The sequence below is a fragment of the Ixodes scapularis genome, unplaced genomic scaffold, assembly GCF_016920785.2.
Source record: "Ixodes scapularis isolate PalLabHiFi unplaced genomic scaffold, ASM1692078v2 PGA_scaffold2__306_contigs__length_199485367, whole genome shotgun sequence".
NCBI lineage: Eukaryota > Metazoa > Arthropoda > Arachnida > Ixodida > Ixodidae > Ixodes > Ixodes scapularis.
This window is the reverse complement of record NW_024609857.1, coordinates 72,039,403-72,056,408: the sequence shown is the minus strand read 5'-3', so window position 1 is coordinate 72,056,408 and position 17,006 is coordinate 72,039,403. Positions and strand designations below refer to the sequence as shown.

At 44.9% G+C, this 17,006-nt stretch overlaps 2 protein-coding genes across 2 annotated transcripts; both read left to right on the top strand.

Annotated features, from left to right (window-relative positions):
* The first annotated feature begins 2,778 nt into the window (after window positions 1-2,778).
* On the top strand, window positions 2,779-3,623 carry LOC121836522. Its single transcript, XM_042291440.1, has 2 exons — window positions 2,779-2,806; window positions 3,052-3,623. The coding sequence occupies exons 1-2, from the start codon at window positions 2,779-2,781 to the stop codon at window positions 3,621-3,623; spliced, it is 600 nt and encodes a 199-aa protein (XP_042147374.1).
* A 1,279-nt stretch (window positions 3,624-4,902) lies between these two features.
* On the top strand, window positions 4,903-15,652 carry LOC121836521. Its single transcript, XM_042291439.1, has 4 exons — window positions 4,903-4,913; window positions 5,034-5,062; window positions 5,928-6,042; window positions 15,499-15,652. Exons 1-4 carry the CDS (start codon window positions 4,903-4,905, stop codon window positions 15,650-15,652), a joined length of 309 nt encoding a protein of 102 aa, XP_042147373.1.
* Window positions 15,653-17,006: the final 1,354 nt, after the last annotated feature.

The following is a 17,006-nucleotide window of genomic DNA, read 5'->3' as shown; positions in this document are numbered from 1 at the left end:
GAGCTTCTTGCTCTAGGGCAGATCTCAGCGGCACAAGCTCTCGTGCCACCGAGATCTGCCTTCTATCCTTCGCTGCGGTACAACTTAAGGTGAAACAGAGTATAGTTGGTACAAAATTTGTTTCATGCAGCAGCTAGCCTATCAAACAGATATGTGGACATCATTGAGCGGGCTCTTGCTTAGCTTTCGTGCCCAGTCGCTGAGATGCATGCTTAAGTGAGGGTCACACTTTTATGTTTTATCTGTTAACCCTAGTGCACTGCACCAACGGCTCATTGTGATTTCCGAAAGTAAAATAAAGCCAAATTAGCAGCTGAAATAATATGATGGCGTCCATAGTCATAGTGATCCGTGCGAACACCTGTACAGTTGCCTGAAAAAGGGAACTCGATTGGGATACTGATTTAAAACGGGTACGAACCCGAAAGGCTGTAGTCAATAATCTGGTGGCATCTTTACAGGTAAGACTAATATGCGACCACCTTGAACACAGCCATAGTTATCTCAATACTACATTTATATATTTAGCTGTTAGCACACGTAAAGAAAGCAAACATAATTAGCCATTAGGGCCCGTTTCCTCAAAGCGCTGACCGCGGCTAAAGTTAACTGCAGTACCTAGGAGAGGAATTTTGAAGTCACGTGACTGGCTCGGTAGGGATGTGGGAAGCTACGCATGGCCCCGTCGCGTCGTTTGACAAAATGGCTGCGGCGTACGCAGTTTCCACGTTCGTGATCGCATTGGTGTTTGTCTTCAGAGCGATGATTTAGGTTCCGTGTTCTAAGTTAAGGGTGTAGAAGTATCCTAGTTGTGCCTTAAAGGGCAACTCCGCTTCTTTTTCAGTAGTGCAAAACAATACAGTTCTCTTTGTTATCATCTACAAAGCCCACACGGCAAATATTACGACGGAATTCCGCCTAGAAGTTCATTAAAATCGCTGTCAAAGTTTGACAAGCACGAATCCGCTGGTCTTGGATGAGACGTGCGGACCAGACAACACTGCCTGGCTGTATTCCCGCTTCCTCCAAATTCCTTCTCCCGTCACGTCCGTGACGTCATCAAGCATGTACAGTTTTTTGTTGTTTTTTTCGGGGAGAGCATGGGTGGCGCAAGCGCCGTGAGAGACGTGAGCAGTGCTCGGCCGGCTCGGCGCTTGACTATTGATACCCTACTGAAAGGCCCACCACTTTGTGGAGCGCGACTTGTGTGTTCAGTGCGTATTGACGTGCGATGGCACGTGCTTTGCAGACGACGCAACGATGACTGCGAAGCGCATGTCCGCGTGATAGATCACGTGACCCCTTGTATATCACGTGGATGTATATGCTTAGTGATGCTGAAGATACAATGTTGTCCGGCTTTGCCACCATTTCGGTTTCGGTTTGCGATAATGGCTAGAGTAAAACTGCATGAAAAATATTTTTTTCCGCGAAACAAAAGATTGGGAATTGTTTTGAGTGCTTTTTAAAGCAAAATCGGCCACTATCTCGAAATTTTCGAAATTGAGCGGAGTCACCCTTTAAAGAAATTGACAATTCGAGGGGACTGCGACTGAAGTCGACAGCAGCAGCCCATCGACAAACAGTGGCTCGGAGTCACCGATTTGTCGGAGTACAACTCAGAGTCAACGATTTGTCGAAGCTTCGCACTGGCTTCATTGAAGCACTGCAAGAATCATGCATCACAGCGCCAAAATGTGGAACGTGTTCCAAGGAACACAATAGCCGAGTACGACAAGTGTTTTACGGTGAGTACCAAAACATTTCACAATAGGGTTGTGACGAGGCAAGCCTCATACACACGTTATGTTGAGCACTATGAAACTAACTTCAAGCAGGACCAGGATCAGAATATGTTTATTGAAAGGAAGAATTACAGAGAGTTGCCTTTTGAGCAGCAATTGCGGTTTATCGAAAGTAGTCACACCGGGAAAATTTCTGTTCGGCGTGTCCATTTTGTACAAAATCCTCGTATTGTGCTTACAGTGTGACTGCAGCATCAACTGTTCTGCAGATAAACGGCGGACAGCAGCCCAACGGTCCGATGGATTTTATCAGTGATGAGTAGCAGAAATTTCTCTGGATTTAGTGAAATGCTATGTGAAATGCTGAACCGGGGACCTGCCAATCGTTCAATTACTCGCCCTCCAAGAAAGCCGGTACGTGCAGTTTTTCCGAATCAACTTCGTTGTGCCGTCTGCAAAAGTTGTAGAACCGAGAAATAAACAATACTCAAGTTGTTGGAAATGCACTTGTTTGTTATTTCGCGTTGTTTCTGAAAATTAATTTTACAGTTGGCAGGAATGTTGCGATTGTGTAGATAAATAAACCAAGGTAGCAGGCGATCATGCTCCTTCTGCAAACGAAAATGAACCGAGCGACCTCAAAGGGGACCGCTCCGCTGCGTCAAAAGAATTGGACCCTAGATGAAAAATTGAAATTAGTCCGGGAAGTTGAGGCTCGAAAATATCAAATCCTGGGGAAATTCGGCCCTACCGTGACTACTAAAACCAAAAGACGCGCCTGGGACCAAGTCGCCAATTCCATTACCCGCCGCCATCAAATTCCACATTCAGTAAGCAATTTCAAGAAGCATGGAGAAAATTACTTAACCCTTTCAGACGCCATGTTCCAAAACCGCGGCCTCTAGAATGAGCGTTTCCGAAACTCTGCATTTTTGATGAATTTAGACAATTTGTCTACTATTCATCTGACAACCTAAGCGTTTACAGCGCCATCTACTAAGTGGTGAAGCAAATATACATGTAAACAGACAACATGGCAGCGCGCGGGACGGCACTGCCAGGTAAGGCAATTCTAACAATTTTTGCTGACTTTCCTTCTTGTCCCGAGGATATAATAAAATATGGAAGCTATTTGTAATGCTTTATCCTGTGTATGGTCAAAATAATTTCGCCTAAGCACAAACAGCACCTCGCCAACAGCGCAATTAGTGCATGGTTACAATTGTGCACAAAGTGTCACAATGGAAGCAAAAAATGACCGTGTGCCAAACGCGCTGCCTAAAGTTCCGCATTATGACTTTTTCAGGCTTTCTGGAAGTGCCTTGCACAGCTTTTTATAAAGCAAAGCCCCATGCCGCGACAAAAGAGTCGGCCGACCGATTACTAGAAAAGATTGCTTCCAGGAACACATCCGACGTCGGAGAAAGCGATGACGAAGATGACGTTGCTCAAGAAATAATCGATGAGAACATAACCTCTGGACGCGAAAACGAAGAAAATGTGCACCAGACTCCACTATTGCAAGACAGAGGTCCGGAGGAAAATGTTGTGAAGAACTTTCAGTGGAAAAAGAGAAGATTCGACCCCCCACCAAATATCGACTTCAGCGGCCACGGCGACTGCCTACCTGAGCCGGACGAAACGTGTACACCGCACACGTATTTTTCAAGGTACGTGCCAGAATCCATTTTCAAGTGCATGGCGGAACAGACGAATCTTTACAGCGTCCAAGAAACCCACAATAATGTGAACACGACAGCTGACAAAATAAGGAAGCTTTTTGGTATCCATATTCTGATGGGTGTCATTGCTCTGCCTCGCGTCAGGCTCTACTGGGACCCCATCATGAAAGTTCGCTGGAAGCGAGACCATGTCTGAGAAAAGATTCTTCAAGCTCCGCAACACTATGCATATTGCAGCTGAAGCTCCTGGCAAACAAAACTACAATCGCCTGTGGAAAGTGTGCCCTTTCTTGGATCAGATAAGGCAGCTGTGTTTGGAGCTTGCCAGTGAACAAGAATCGTCAATTGATGAACAGATGATTCCCTTCAAAGGCCAACTTTCCATCAAACAGTATGTCAAAGGCAAGCCGACCCCTTGGGGGATCAAAGTATTCGCTCTCTGCGGTAGGAGCGGCCTGCTTTACGACTTTGCGGTTCATCAGGGGGAAACACAATTCCTGCTGAGCTTAAAAAAGACTACGGCCTTTGTTCTGGTGTTGTAGTACACCTGTCTAAAAGAATCCCAACTGGCTGTAATTATCAACTCTACTTTGATAATTACTTTACGTCAGTGCCGCTCCTCCGCAAACTGCGAAACGAAAAGATTCTCGCCGCAGGGACTGTGCGGAGTAACAGGCTGGGCAAGTGTCCTCTTGAACCAGCTAAAGTAATGAAAAAGAAAACGCGAGGGTACTCCACTGAGTATGTCACAAGTGACGATATTGTTGTGGTTTCGTGGAAGGACAACAGCAGCGTATGTGTGGCTTTCAACTTCGTTGGAATCGGAAACCAACATCAGGTAAAAAGATGGTACAAGGCCAAGCGTGAAAACATCTTTTGTAGAGAAGCCTGTAGTAATTACGAAGTACAACCAGAATATGGGAGGCGTCGACAAGATGGACTTCCTGCTTAGCCTGTACCGGATCAAAATGAAATCAAGGAAGTGGATTCTAAGAGCACTCTTTCATTTTGTAGACATTGCTGTATGCAATGCTTGGCTAGAGTACATACAGGATCACCCGGACATGCGGAGGTCAAGGCTACTGGACCTCATGCATTTCCGCCTGCAGATTGCGGAGGCCCTCATCACGTCTGTGCCAAGCAAGAGAAAGCGTGGGAGGCCATCACAAGAAATTGAAGATGCTCCCATGGATCCTCCGCACAAGGCAGCGCGCATCCAGCGGCCATGCTCAAATAGCCGTTACGATGGCGTGGATCACTGGCCAGAAGCCCGAAATTAAGCAGTCCCATCAAGGTGCAAGTATGAAAGATGCAGAGGAAGATCCCGAATATTCTGTAAGAAGTGCCGCGTCCCGCTTTGCCTGACGAAGGACCGCAACTGCTTTTACAGATTTCATGTTTGAAAGCCCCCTGTTTCATGACCTTTGAGACGCTTTGTATACAATTGCGTATATGTCTGTAAAAAATAAACTATAATGATTTTCTTGTAAGTTGCACGTGATTTCGTCTCATTTGGTTGTAAATTGATATTTCAGACACAAAAAAAAAAGAATTTTCTTTCCGGAAATAATGATTGGCGTCATAAAAAGTGGCGAACTTTGTACAGATCGTACAAAGAACATGACCAACGGGCAGGTAAGTTCTAATGTTTGCGCTACCAAACAAAAAAAAGGCAATATTTGTAAAATCTTTATTGGAAACTTTGGGTGCACTGTACAAATTTATTGGAGAGTGATATATTAGCCTATCAAATTTTTGGGGCAAATGTCTCAACCGAAGACCCCATTCAATGCGCAACGACTAACATTTCGCTCAATATCATCAGAGGGCAAGCCCGAAGATTAATTAGCTCTTCCTCGCACGACTTTCAACACAGTCGTACTTACACAGAAATAGCACCAATGCACCTTGGGTCCTGTTCCACGCAGTGGGCCTGTGTAATTTCTCAAAATTAATGTCCAAATTTTGCTTGCCAAAAACGTTGTCTTGATCACTCTAAACACTATTGTTCAAATAAACACAGAAAAAAAAATGTACATAGGCAAGTAGTGTGGGAACAAGGGCAGGGGGCTTCAGACCCCCTTCCCCCCCCCCCCCCCTTTGAAATTTCAGACAGCTGTGGTAAACAATGCGCAAAAAGGGGCGGGATTAAGCTCGGTGACCCCTGTTGCCCCTCCACATTTCAAACACTTCTGACACCACTGATTCAGGCACATAGTGGGCCAGGGCTAGCCAATAGCTGGTGCCAGTGAGTTTGCTGTTAAATAAAAAAAAAGAAATTGATTGCCCAACATCACCTATTACCTGAGACTGGGTAATAGGAACCCGAGGGTGAAAAAAAAACAGAGAAGGTAAGAAAAAAATCTGATCATTATTGGCAATTACATGTTTACACGTTTTCTGTTCATGTGTACCTTGATACTATGTTGAATAATGTGCACCCCGACCTTTAATTGTGCTTACATCCTAGTAAATAAAACGAGTGTACTTCAATTCATAGGTGCTGGTCCCAACCCCCATCAGCTGACACCACTTGTCGAGACTGTTTTGAATGTTATCGGGAACGATTCCCCGACCCTCTGCGGGATTGACGTCATCATCGGTGACATCGAAAAGTAGGTAACACTTTATAAGCCATGCTGTGTAACTTGTTAATAATGCTATCCCCAGTTCATACTTTGTATACTACGATATTAAAGTTGTAGGTATCAGGGTTGGGCAGTATCGCGATACAAATGTATCGCGATAGTATTTTAGAAATACATTTCGTATCTGTATTTCTGTATCGCGATACATTTTTTTCACAAGTATCTGTATTCCTGTATCGAAATACATTTTGAATGTTCCTTTGTATCGCAATACAATCAGGGTGAAAGGTATTTCGTTACATTTCTTGAGAAATACTCCTCCTCCGCCCCCCCCCCCCCCCCCCCCCCAGAAAAAAAAAACAAAAAAACAAATCCGAACGCAATTTTTTTACTTCTGAGGGCACCTACAGAGTTAGGGAGATGCTCGGACAATGTTACCATGCTCACCAAGGTTCCTTCCGATTCTTAAAACTGTTTTTTCTATGCGTCCTCTTCAGTGTTGCGTAGTCGGGGACTCGAACCAGGTGGCATGCCAGGAGAGAAGTCACAGCATCTTGTGTCGCAGGTCCCTAGGTAAGGGTTTCTTGAGTCATTGTTTGCTGGCATCTAAAGCTCGCTGCTAACCTTCTCTCTTGCCTTAGCGTACACAGTACACTCAGCCGACAAAGCTGAGTCAGAGTCCGTTGCAGCCCGAGCCTGGTGGTGGTTGACTTGAAACAGTAGGATGACTCAGGCAGTGAAGTTCAACGCATATTCGAATACGTCTGCGGCTGCGCCCGTAATATTGCACGGCTCAAGGGTACGTCATCAGCCTGTGTGAAAGGGACCCGTAGCTCTGGTGATCCGAAACACAGAAAGGATGTCTGACGTGGCCTCGCTGTGACGACCCAGACTTCGTACACCTGCGGCTCGTCTCGAGCGCGCTGTTTCTCGGAGAGCTCACACCTCTGCCGGCAATATCAGGTCGCAATCCATGAGGTCCCTATTTGGAGTACGCAAGACGAAACTTGAGGACTGCAATCCATGCGTCGGTGGCGGAGGGTCGGCAAGAGGGACCTTCACAACAGGGATGCCACCGTATTGTTTTTTCAACCGTAACAGAAGATAAGACATGCGTTCCGAATTGCTTTATGTGCTCCAATATTCTCGAAAATTCTAAATAACACTGCTTGCACGATCTGCAACGAGGTAACCTACAACGAAAGTACGTATTGTCCTTTCATACAGCAGCGAGCTAAAGTTTCACGTTGAAGGCCACACCTACAGATAAAGGATACACCAACGTTTCCTGTCTGCCGATCTGCCGATAGGGGGCAGGGGCTTTGTCAAGTTGCACATTTTGCAGCTTTTTTCCCTGTCTCCGTCACCCATATGTACAAATGGGAGTAAATAAATGAATTGAATTGAATTGAATCTCTGTTACGTCATGGCGCGGTGGTGGCGCGTCGGTCGCATTTCCAGTCTGGGGCTGTGGGCGGAAGTGCCCATGTGAGACGTGTATTCCTGCGTCGTTTTGAAAGGAACCAAACAAAAACCTGCCTTCTCGTCAAAACGCTGCGACTGGCGCCGTACCAAAAGTGTCGAGAAAGGGTTGAAGGTCAGTTTTCACGTGCTCGGTTCGTCCGAGAATCTGGAAATGTGCCGTGAAAAGGGAAAAGCAGACGCCGTCAGACAATGATTGCTTGGGCGGGAAGCACTTTGGGTTAAATTCACGGATACTTGTGTTCATTAGATTTATTTGTTTTGTACACACATTAACGCCAGAAAACCGTCGAGTTGTGCGGACCACCTGCGGACTACGTTCAGTGCGTCTTCAAGTTCAAACGGCCGCCTAATCGTTCGAACTGTCGTCTGCTCTTTTAAACGTTTCTGCTTGTCATCTGCTCTCTTAGACGACGCCGGCCCGTAGACCAAATGTTGGCCCAGTACTTGCGATAAGAAGTAAGTGCAGGCCTCAGAAGACTGAAATTTGAAGGTTGGTAAGCAGGCTCGATGTAAACAGTAGATACAAGGTGTTGATCATTGTTACCAGTGACCATCACCGACTTGTTATCCCTAATTCACTTGGTCCGACTCTGCTTGCCATTTTCAGTACCTTCACTACCTTCAAAGCAAAGTGCCAAACCTACAGGAAAGTAATTTCAGGATAAAAAAAATGAAAGCCGTTTACAACTCCCTGTAACGCCGAATTTGAGCGCAGCTCTTGAGGAGGAGGAGGGAAGGGTACTGAGGGGATCAGTTGACCTCGGAAAGGGGGGGGGGGGGGTCACGTGACCTGGGACATCACGCGACCTCGGGGGGAGGGGTCACGTGACCTGAGGCGTCACGTGACGACGACGTCATCAGTGGTGATGACGATGACGATGCGGATGCCGATTACGTCATTGGCATCCGCATCGCCATCGTCATCATGACTGATGACGTCATCAGTGACGTCACTGATGACGTCATCGGCATCGTCATCATCACTGATGACGTTATCTTCACGTGACCCCCCCCCCCCTAGGTCCTCCCGAAGGAACCCGAGGTCCTCCCGAGGTCCTCCCGAAGGAGCCCGAGGTCCTCCCGAGGTCCTCCCGAAGGAACCCGAGATGCTTCCGAGGTCCTCCCGAAGGAAACCGAGGTCCTTCCGAGGTCCTCCCGAAGAAACCCGAGGTGCTTCCGAGGTCCTCCCTAAGGAACCCGAGGTCCTGGGGGGGTCACGTGACGATGACGTCATCAGTGATGATGACGATGACGATGCGGATGCCGATGAAGTCATTGGCATCCGCATCGCCATCGTCATCGTCACTGATGACGTCATCAGTGACGTCACTGATGACGTGATCGAGATCCGCATCGTCATCGTCACTGATGACGTCATCGTCACGTGACCCCCCCCCCCCCCCCCCCTAGGTCCTCCCGAAGGAACCCGAGGTCCTCCCGAAGGAGTCCGAGGTCCTCCCGAGGCCCTCCCGAAGGAACCCGAGGTCCTTCCGAGGTCCTCCCGAAGGACCTCGGGTTCCTTCGGGAGGACCTCGGGAGGACCTCGGGTTCCTTCGGGAAAATTTACCCATAATACACCGCGCGGTTACGCCGACGGCGACGGCGACGCCGACGCCGCTCAAGCCGGAAACGGGCGCCTAAGAGCTGCGCTCTGAAACTTCCACTTCCAACTTCCAACTTCATCTCATTTGTCGTCTCAAACAAATTTGAAAATGTATTGCAGTATCAGTATTTCTGTATTTGTATTTCTGCCCTCCCTGAAATGTATTCCTGTACTTGTATTTCCAAATACTTTTTGCCTCTATTTAAAATGTATTTCCGATACGTATCGCGATACACTTTTACAGATATATTTCAGTATCAGTATTTTAACTACTATTTTAATGTATCCCAGTATTTGTATTTCCAAATACATTTTTGAGTATTTCTGCCCAACCCTGGTAGGTATGAGCACGTGGCTTTGTCGATCACCTCACTTGCCCAGAGCACGTGCAATATTAAAGTGCTAAATGGATGCCCTGCCCTTACGGCAACCAATATTGTTGCATACTGTAGCCTGTGACAATGTAGGCGATAGTACAGTGGAAGCTCTGCGCCCAGTTAGAGCTTACTAGCCCTGACAGCACAAGGATGCACAAGCAGCCAAAGCACAGCAGAAGAGAATGAGCACGCGCTGAAGGTGCATTCTTTTTCTGTTCTGCTCGTCACGTTATGAGTACCTGCATATGATGATAGGTATGAAACTGATGATAGGGATGTTCCGCTGTCACTGATGATAGGTATGAAACTGAGCACAGACACACGGCATATCAAAAGACACCAATTCTTGGCATGCTTCTAGAAAACACTGATGAGCATATGGGAACAGTTTGGATTGTCATAAAAGAATATATGGGTTTTCCATCTCAAAGCGGACATGTCAGTTGCATAACACTACTGCTGCGTGCCCTCACATGGATACGAACTTCATGAAGCAAAACAACAATATTAGGAGCACGAGTCAAAACCTGTCCAATAGAGAACAGAACACAGCACAAGGACACCACCTTCACGTATTTAGCCATTTCTGCACTGCTGAAAAAGTGCCAATGAAACCATTTGTTAAAGTAAATGCAGTAAAACTCACTGTTTGAAACTATTTGTACGACAAAATTACAAAGAAATATTTACATCATAATCAACAAAGTTATGTTAGTCTTTCTCTTTTTCTCAAGTTAAGGTCACCTAGCTATTTTCCTCAAAGTGGGATCACTCAATATCCCAAATTTTTCCACTGTCAGAGGAAATGTATTGCATGACCTTCGTACATGCCTGCTAACGTAGCAAGAATCCATTCTTTTTGGTAACTTTTATGAGATTAAGTTGAGAATCCACCAATGAGATGTTGATCTGTGCCAACAACATCTGAAAAAGTACCAATGTCCCAGTTAGCCGAACAGTGCTTGAGTACACAATAATAACAGATGACGGTTGGTGTGAGTGTGCCAGATCTACTTGTTTTAAATCTTATACAAACGTCTATACGGCGACTCTACCAACTGCCAATGAAAAGAAGTTGTGGGGTTAGGCACTCCAGTCTGTTGTACCACCAACATATGTGGTAAAATTATGATAAGTGATCACGTCTGGATTAAGGTTGCCGCACATTGTGCTCAGTTCTCCAATACAATGATGTTCCCTGATCCAAGGTGACGTCAAAAATGTCATGCACTGCAGCCCTCATGCATCACTTGGAGAGATAGAGGACGGAGAGAATCATGTTACAAAGGACGTGCACGAGTACGGTGTCGTGTCACAATCCTTTGCTTCAATGCTCTGAACAGCTCTCTGGAGCTGTAGCCCTTGCAGTTTGCCAAGTTATGCTGAAATTTACAAGTTTACTCCTGCCCAACAATAGCCATCTGTGAGCTCCCCCCCCTGGCAGAATATGCTAGTCTTGATGACGATGTGTGTGTTTGTCGTGATGACTGATTAGAGGACATACCGTAATATCCCGAGTCATCACCCACCCCCCTACCGCCTCAAATTCATTAAAAAAGTGGGGTGGGCCATGTCTCAATGGGTGAGCACAAACACTTGAAAAAAAGCGGAAAAAACCACCTATTTTTCTCTGCGTATCTAGCGCTGATTCACAAGAGATACATCAAACTCAAAACTCGATTTAGTTTCATTGTTTTATAGAGAAAAATGCTCACGAAAGAATATTTTACTATAGCAAAGTCCGTTGCTTGCATATGCGCTAGGAAACACCGCCGATCTGCATATAGCGCGAACGTTTGTTCCGTGAAAGAATGTCACCACTATGTTCTCCTAGTTAGTAAAAAAAAAAGAAAGAAAAGTCTACAAGAAAATAGAAAAACCGACCAGGCGCAACGAGCGAGCGAGCGAGCGGATCAAAGAAGCAAAGAAGCGGCCAAGAGCAATGCAGGGAAAGCGGGAAAGCCCGCGGTTGCGTTGGCAAATACTTTGGCGTCGGGCCAAGTCGGACGCCTTGTCAATTGCAAGCTCTTGCGCAACTTTCTTGTTTGGTGGGTACATACGTGCGTCCGTACACGGCGGGCTATCAATGTACGGTTGGGACGCTCTGCAAACGTCTGTGTGGGGCGTTCCAGAAAAGCTTTATGTACGCGTTGGCTTTGCCTAAAATATTGCACAACCGCGGTCGCGACGGGTGGGAAGAAGGAGCGGGTTCACGGTGACCTTACTTTGGCGGAGACAGACTTTGACCTAGCACTCAGCGGTTACATTAACAAACTCTTATTTTGTTATCTCCATCGTTTTCTTTTCGCACGGATACACGACCACTTGTGGGTCGCTCACGGAGGAAATTCGTAAACAAAAAGAAGTGTCTTTCCCTCCTTCGTTTTACTTTGTCACGAACGTCCTCCAACAATAAGGTCCGCGGCCGCGTCATTCGGGTAGGATGAGTGTTCGCGGATCGCCGAGTCCGCGCTGGGGTATTTGAAGGGGTGGGCGATGACTCGGTGTTTTTTCGGAAATCGATATTGGCCCAAAAAATTGGGTGGGCGATGGCTCGGGGATGGGCGATGACTCGGGATATTACGGTAGTACAGGAAGTAATGCCAGCACAGTGCAGCAGTGAGTGAAGATGACGATGAAGAAAGGGATGACCCACTACCAACTGTCACAGCCGCAGAGGCCTTTGAGCACATCGCTCAGCTCCGGAAATTTCTGTCTGCAAACGAAAAGTTCCGTAAAGAGCTACTTGCATTGGCTGGTATTGAAAATTTTGTTTTGAGATCTCATGTGTCTCATGTGCTGACGAAACAGTCCACAAGTGACAACTTTTTTGCTGGATGAATAAACTTAACGTCACAGTTCTTTCACCAATGCGTTATGCCTGTACTTGCTTATAGTTAGGCCTATGTAGAGTAAACTGGCCAAAATCTGCTTTGTATGTGTACCTATCCATGTAACAAATCATAATGTCATCTAGCATCATATTTAGATGAATTTCTGGTAATTCAAACTAAAATCTGTGACTTCCATGAGTTTGAATTAATGAGAGTCCGCTGTAGTATGTACAATAGAGCTCCTCCCTGGACAATGCCTACTAAAAATAAATGTTTTGCAAATGATGTTATCATGCCAGTCAGGATGAAGAAAATATGAACTAACCCTAGGAGGTTAGTGAAAAATAAGAAAAAAGCTTTGCAGGTTGGGAGAATCTGTGAAAGGTGTTATGACTCAACACTCAAAAGTGCACACTATGTAAATCCTATAAACCAGTAACCATGAGTATGCAGTACAACATGAACATTCTATGGAGTAGTATATATAATTTGTACTGATAGCTTTGAAATTGGTATCAAATGGACATTGTTTCACTACACTCTCCTATTCATGCTCCTGTACCCATTAAATACTATCAGTTTGTAGATATTGAATGGGAAAATAACTGTCTTCTGTTGCCTCATTATAAACTTTGCACAGATAGTCTGTTATAGGGCTGACTTCAGCACTTCCCATAAAGAAACGTCAGTGTTGGAAGTGTATTACAAAAAATAATGACAGTATAAAAAGAGGGCACCAGAGAGTGTGAAGTGCACAAATTTGAAGAAACGAAGCATCGCTCGGGTCATTACTTTGAAGTTTAAAAAGTGCATTGTTATAAACTCCAGATATAAAATTCAAAATCTGTTAGTTTAAGAGAGCCCGTGAGTGCCTATGCCTGGAGCTCTGCGAGAGTGTGCAGGAGTTGATGGGGAGGAGACCAAAGCAGTAACAAGCAGTTGAGCTGCAGTGTGTGATCGCAGAAGCGTTGGACATTGCGCTGCACTCCCATCTGACCAATAGCTTCGGCAGGGACTTTTTTTCGAAAACACTCTTTCCAACAAGCTAATTATAAGTGCCTCAAATAACACATTTCGAGCCACCAAAGCCTTTGCAACAATAATACGGGAAGAAATTTTTTTTTTTCATTACTTATTTTGTCATTCATGCTGCAATTTACATGTAGTGCTATGGAAGCAACAGGTATAAGGGGATGTCCATCAATCATTCTTTACATTTATATCACCCAAATTTCAAAACTCTATGTGGGATATCTGCAAGCACTACGCAAATTGATGTGTGCAAGAGTGATATACGTGTTGCTGGACTATCATTGTCATGCTGGTAACATGCTTTTAGCATTGTCACATGTATCACACTCCTTTATGGGTTATTTTGGATAGAACTTACGGTAATCTTGCAACCAGTTAGATCACACAACAAATAACTTGAAATAAAATTAATCAATATCTCAAAGCTGTTGGCTTCTGGCTAACTGCACAGCACCGTTGAGCCCCTCACTGTTGCAGTTTCCAAAATTGCAATTGATGTTTAAGTAGCAAAAAAATAAACATTAGTTCAAGCAATTATTCAATCTAGTTAGACAACTGTCTGACATAATTTTCTTATAATTATCTGCAAAGCCTGATAAACAAAAGATGAAAGCAATAGCCACGGTCACATTGGTGTTTGACAAAGCATCTGGCATTACAAATGGACAGCCAGAAGATACCTATCCAGACACTTACACTTAGCCGAAGAAATGGTTGAAAACGAAGCCTCAGGCCCCGTTGCTCTCAGCACGGTTGGCTGCTACGGGCTCAACGAGAACGTCAACCTCAATCAACGGGAATCGCAAACTTAAACAGATGTCAAATAGGCGTGTTTATACATAACTTCCATGATTGCTTTACCCTCCTTCTGAAATATACAAGTAACCTAAACTAAGCCGCTTTCGAAGACATTTTCGCTAGTTTACATTAATAAGTATTTTGAGATGTACCTGAAAAACTGCGACTAGCAAAACAATCTCGAAAGAAAGGTGCGTTCTTTCGGTTAAGAAAGCTTAACGACGACATTTTAACCTGAATGTGCTCGAAAGCACGAGTTTTGGCATACAGAGCAAACATTTAAACAGCAAATTGTCTGACTTCGTTCCCTTCAGTTAAAACATAGCACTTAACCCGGGCCATAATAAGGAGTTTGAAATAACGCAGTTTATACATAGCTTTGTTGGGATTTCTTTGCAGCTTTTTGTAGTGTGCAGAATAAAAATTATTTTGCTTTCAAACTATCATGCGGCCATTTTTATTCAAAAGTAACGAGTAACAGGTAATGTAATTTGATAGATACTGTAAAATAATGACATTACTTTACTTGTTAGTCATTGGGGATTCTAACGAGTATGTTAGTAAAACAAACTCACGCGTCACTAGTAACGTCGTTACTTGTAACGCGTCAGTTCCAACACTGAAAATTAGTAACGTTCCTCGAGGATCATAAAACACTTTCAAAGCCGCTGGCACGGTCACGCGACTCTGTCTAGCGCTTCATATGCTCGCACCAATAGACCCTTTGCTAATTTACCCAAGCATCAAGGAGCATGCTGGGTTTGTAAGTACACGCGCTGCGCGTTCCGACGTCTACAGTGGCAATTTGTTTAAAGCAAAAAATCTAAAAGAAAATCCGCTTTGCACGTGGTGCCTTCGTCAAAGTTTTATTTTGGTGTTTTAGTTCAAATCTTCTACACAGATAAAGCCAATATGTGCAGCGCATGTACCTACATTCCCAGCATGCTCCTTGGTGCTTGGGTAATTTTGCGAGGTCAATAGGCCTTTCCAAAAAAGAGCGTGTGGTGGGTGCCATCTCTAGTGTTTGTGCGTTTGGCACGTGCTTTGATCACTTTCCCAGGCCACGAACATGCACGTGCTTGACTGTGAAGACCGCTCGCTGGGCTGCGATTTTGTAAACATTGGAAAGGTCTATTGCTTTGACAGTAACTATTGATTATCTGTGAAATACGTTCCTCTCTTCATCTTGGGTAATCACACGTGCAACAATCACTCTTTTATTTAAGCTTTAGCATTTAAATTTTTGACCAGTCAGGCCGCTAAAGAAAATGGCTTGTCTTTAAATTATTGTAAATGACTGAGATATTAGTGCCACGATAGCCATTATAATAATTAGTGTTTTTTTTATTTTCAGCTGCTCCACAAAGAAGAGTATGCAGCAGCATCAGAGAGCAAGAAACAACGAACGTTGGACAGCACTCTGGCACCATATCAACAACACGCGAAAAAGAAGTTGGCTCCATCAGACTCGTTTCAAAAAAAGTTTAATCAGTACCTTGCCAAAATGATTGCCGTCGACGGCCTCCCACTGTCATTCACAAAAGGCGTGGGATTCAACAAGCTCATTGATTTCCTCAAGCCCGAACTGAACATCATGTCCCCAAGAACAATGAGTCGTGTTCTTGAGCACTTGGCAAATAAAGTTGCCATACCTGCTCTCTCTGGAGATCTCGCACAGTGCACATTCCACTCACAGCACTTTATCGTGGATTTGTGGTCGAGCAGGAAGAGGGCCTCTATTATAGGAATAAAAGTGCAGTTTGTTTTTAGCTGGGAGCTAAGAAGGTGCACGCTGGCTTTTAAGCACTTTACAGGACACCATACTGGTGATCATATTCGGGAAGCCTTTGAGAACGAGCTGCTGGAACGCGGTGTCCAGAAAAATCAGATCTGGTGTGTTGTTTGCGACAATGCATCGAACATGACGAAGGCTTTTAATATGTCGACTCTAATGAACGACAAGTGGCATGTCGACGGAGCTGCTGATGTGGACATCGATGAAGAGGAAGCCAGCCCAGGAGAGTGCTCCATGTCAGAAATCTATGTTTCCGAAGCTCTGTCCATGCCATCGAATCAGATGTGCAGCCCACACTCCCCAGCTAGCAGTGAACGGGGAAATTCGAAATGAGGAGGCCGCCAAGGAACTCATTGACGTTGTAAACTGGGTGGTAAACATCTTTCGGCGGCCTTCGTACTGGACGGGGCGCCTCCAAAACCTCAACTTCGTTAAAAAAAAAAAAAAAAAAAGCCCTAGGCACCTTGTTTTGAAGTTTCCAGATCCAAATATAGCACATTCTGTTTTACTTCTGAGGAGCAGTTGAACGCACAATCTCAACGCGGAGTCCCTCAGTATCACTTCACGGAGTGATATCAGAGTCACTGAATATCATATCATGCAGTGATATCACGCAGTCATTTGATATCTTCTCACGAACTCAGACAACGGAGTCACTCAATATCCTCTCAGACTCAAGTTACATCACGGAGTCATTCGATGTCATCTCACGAAGTCAATCACGGAGTCACTCAATATCATCTCACGGACTCAGTCATGTCACGGAGTCATTCCATGTCATCTCACGAACTCAAACTCTTCAGGGAGTCATTCTATATCATCTCACGAACTCAAACTCATACCACGGAGTCATTCGATATCATCTCACAAACTCAAACTCATATCACAGTCATTCGATATTGTCTCACGAACTCAAAGTCATATCACAGAGTCATTCGATATCATATCACAAACTCAGAGTCATATCACAGTCACTCAAATTCACTCAAAATTAGGCAGTGAGTGTGAGTGAGCGTGAGTGAGTTTGCTGAGGTATGGACATAAAAGGGGACTACAAAACAAACAAT

Bases quoted from the DNA above. Each gene is read 5' to 3' on its own strand.
- LOC121836522 (XM_042291440.1), top strand. From the start codon at position 2,779: ATGGCAGCGCGCGGGACGGCACTGCCAG. The intron at 2,807-3,051 runs GTAAGGCAATTC...TGACTTTTTCAG, and splicing joins GCGCGGGACGGCACTGCCAG to GCTTTCTGGAAGTGCCTTGC.
- LOC121836521 (XM_042291439.1), top strand. The intron at 5,063-5,927 runs GTAAGTTCTAAT...TTCAATTCATAG, and splicing joins AGAACATGACCAACGGGCAG to GTGCTGGTCCCAACCCCCAT. The intron at 6,043-15,498 runs GTAGGTAACACT...TTTTATTTTCAG, and splicing joins ATCATCGGTGACATCGAAAA to CTGCTCCACAAAGAAGAGTA.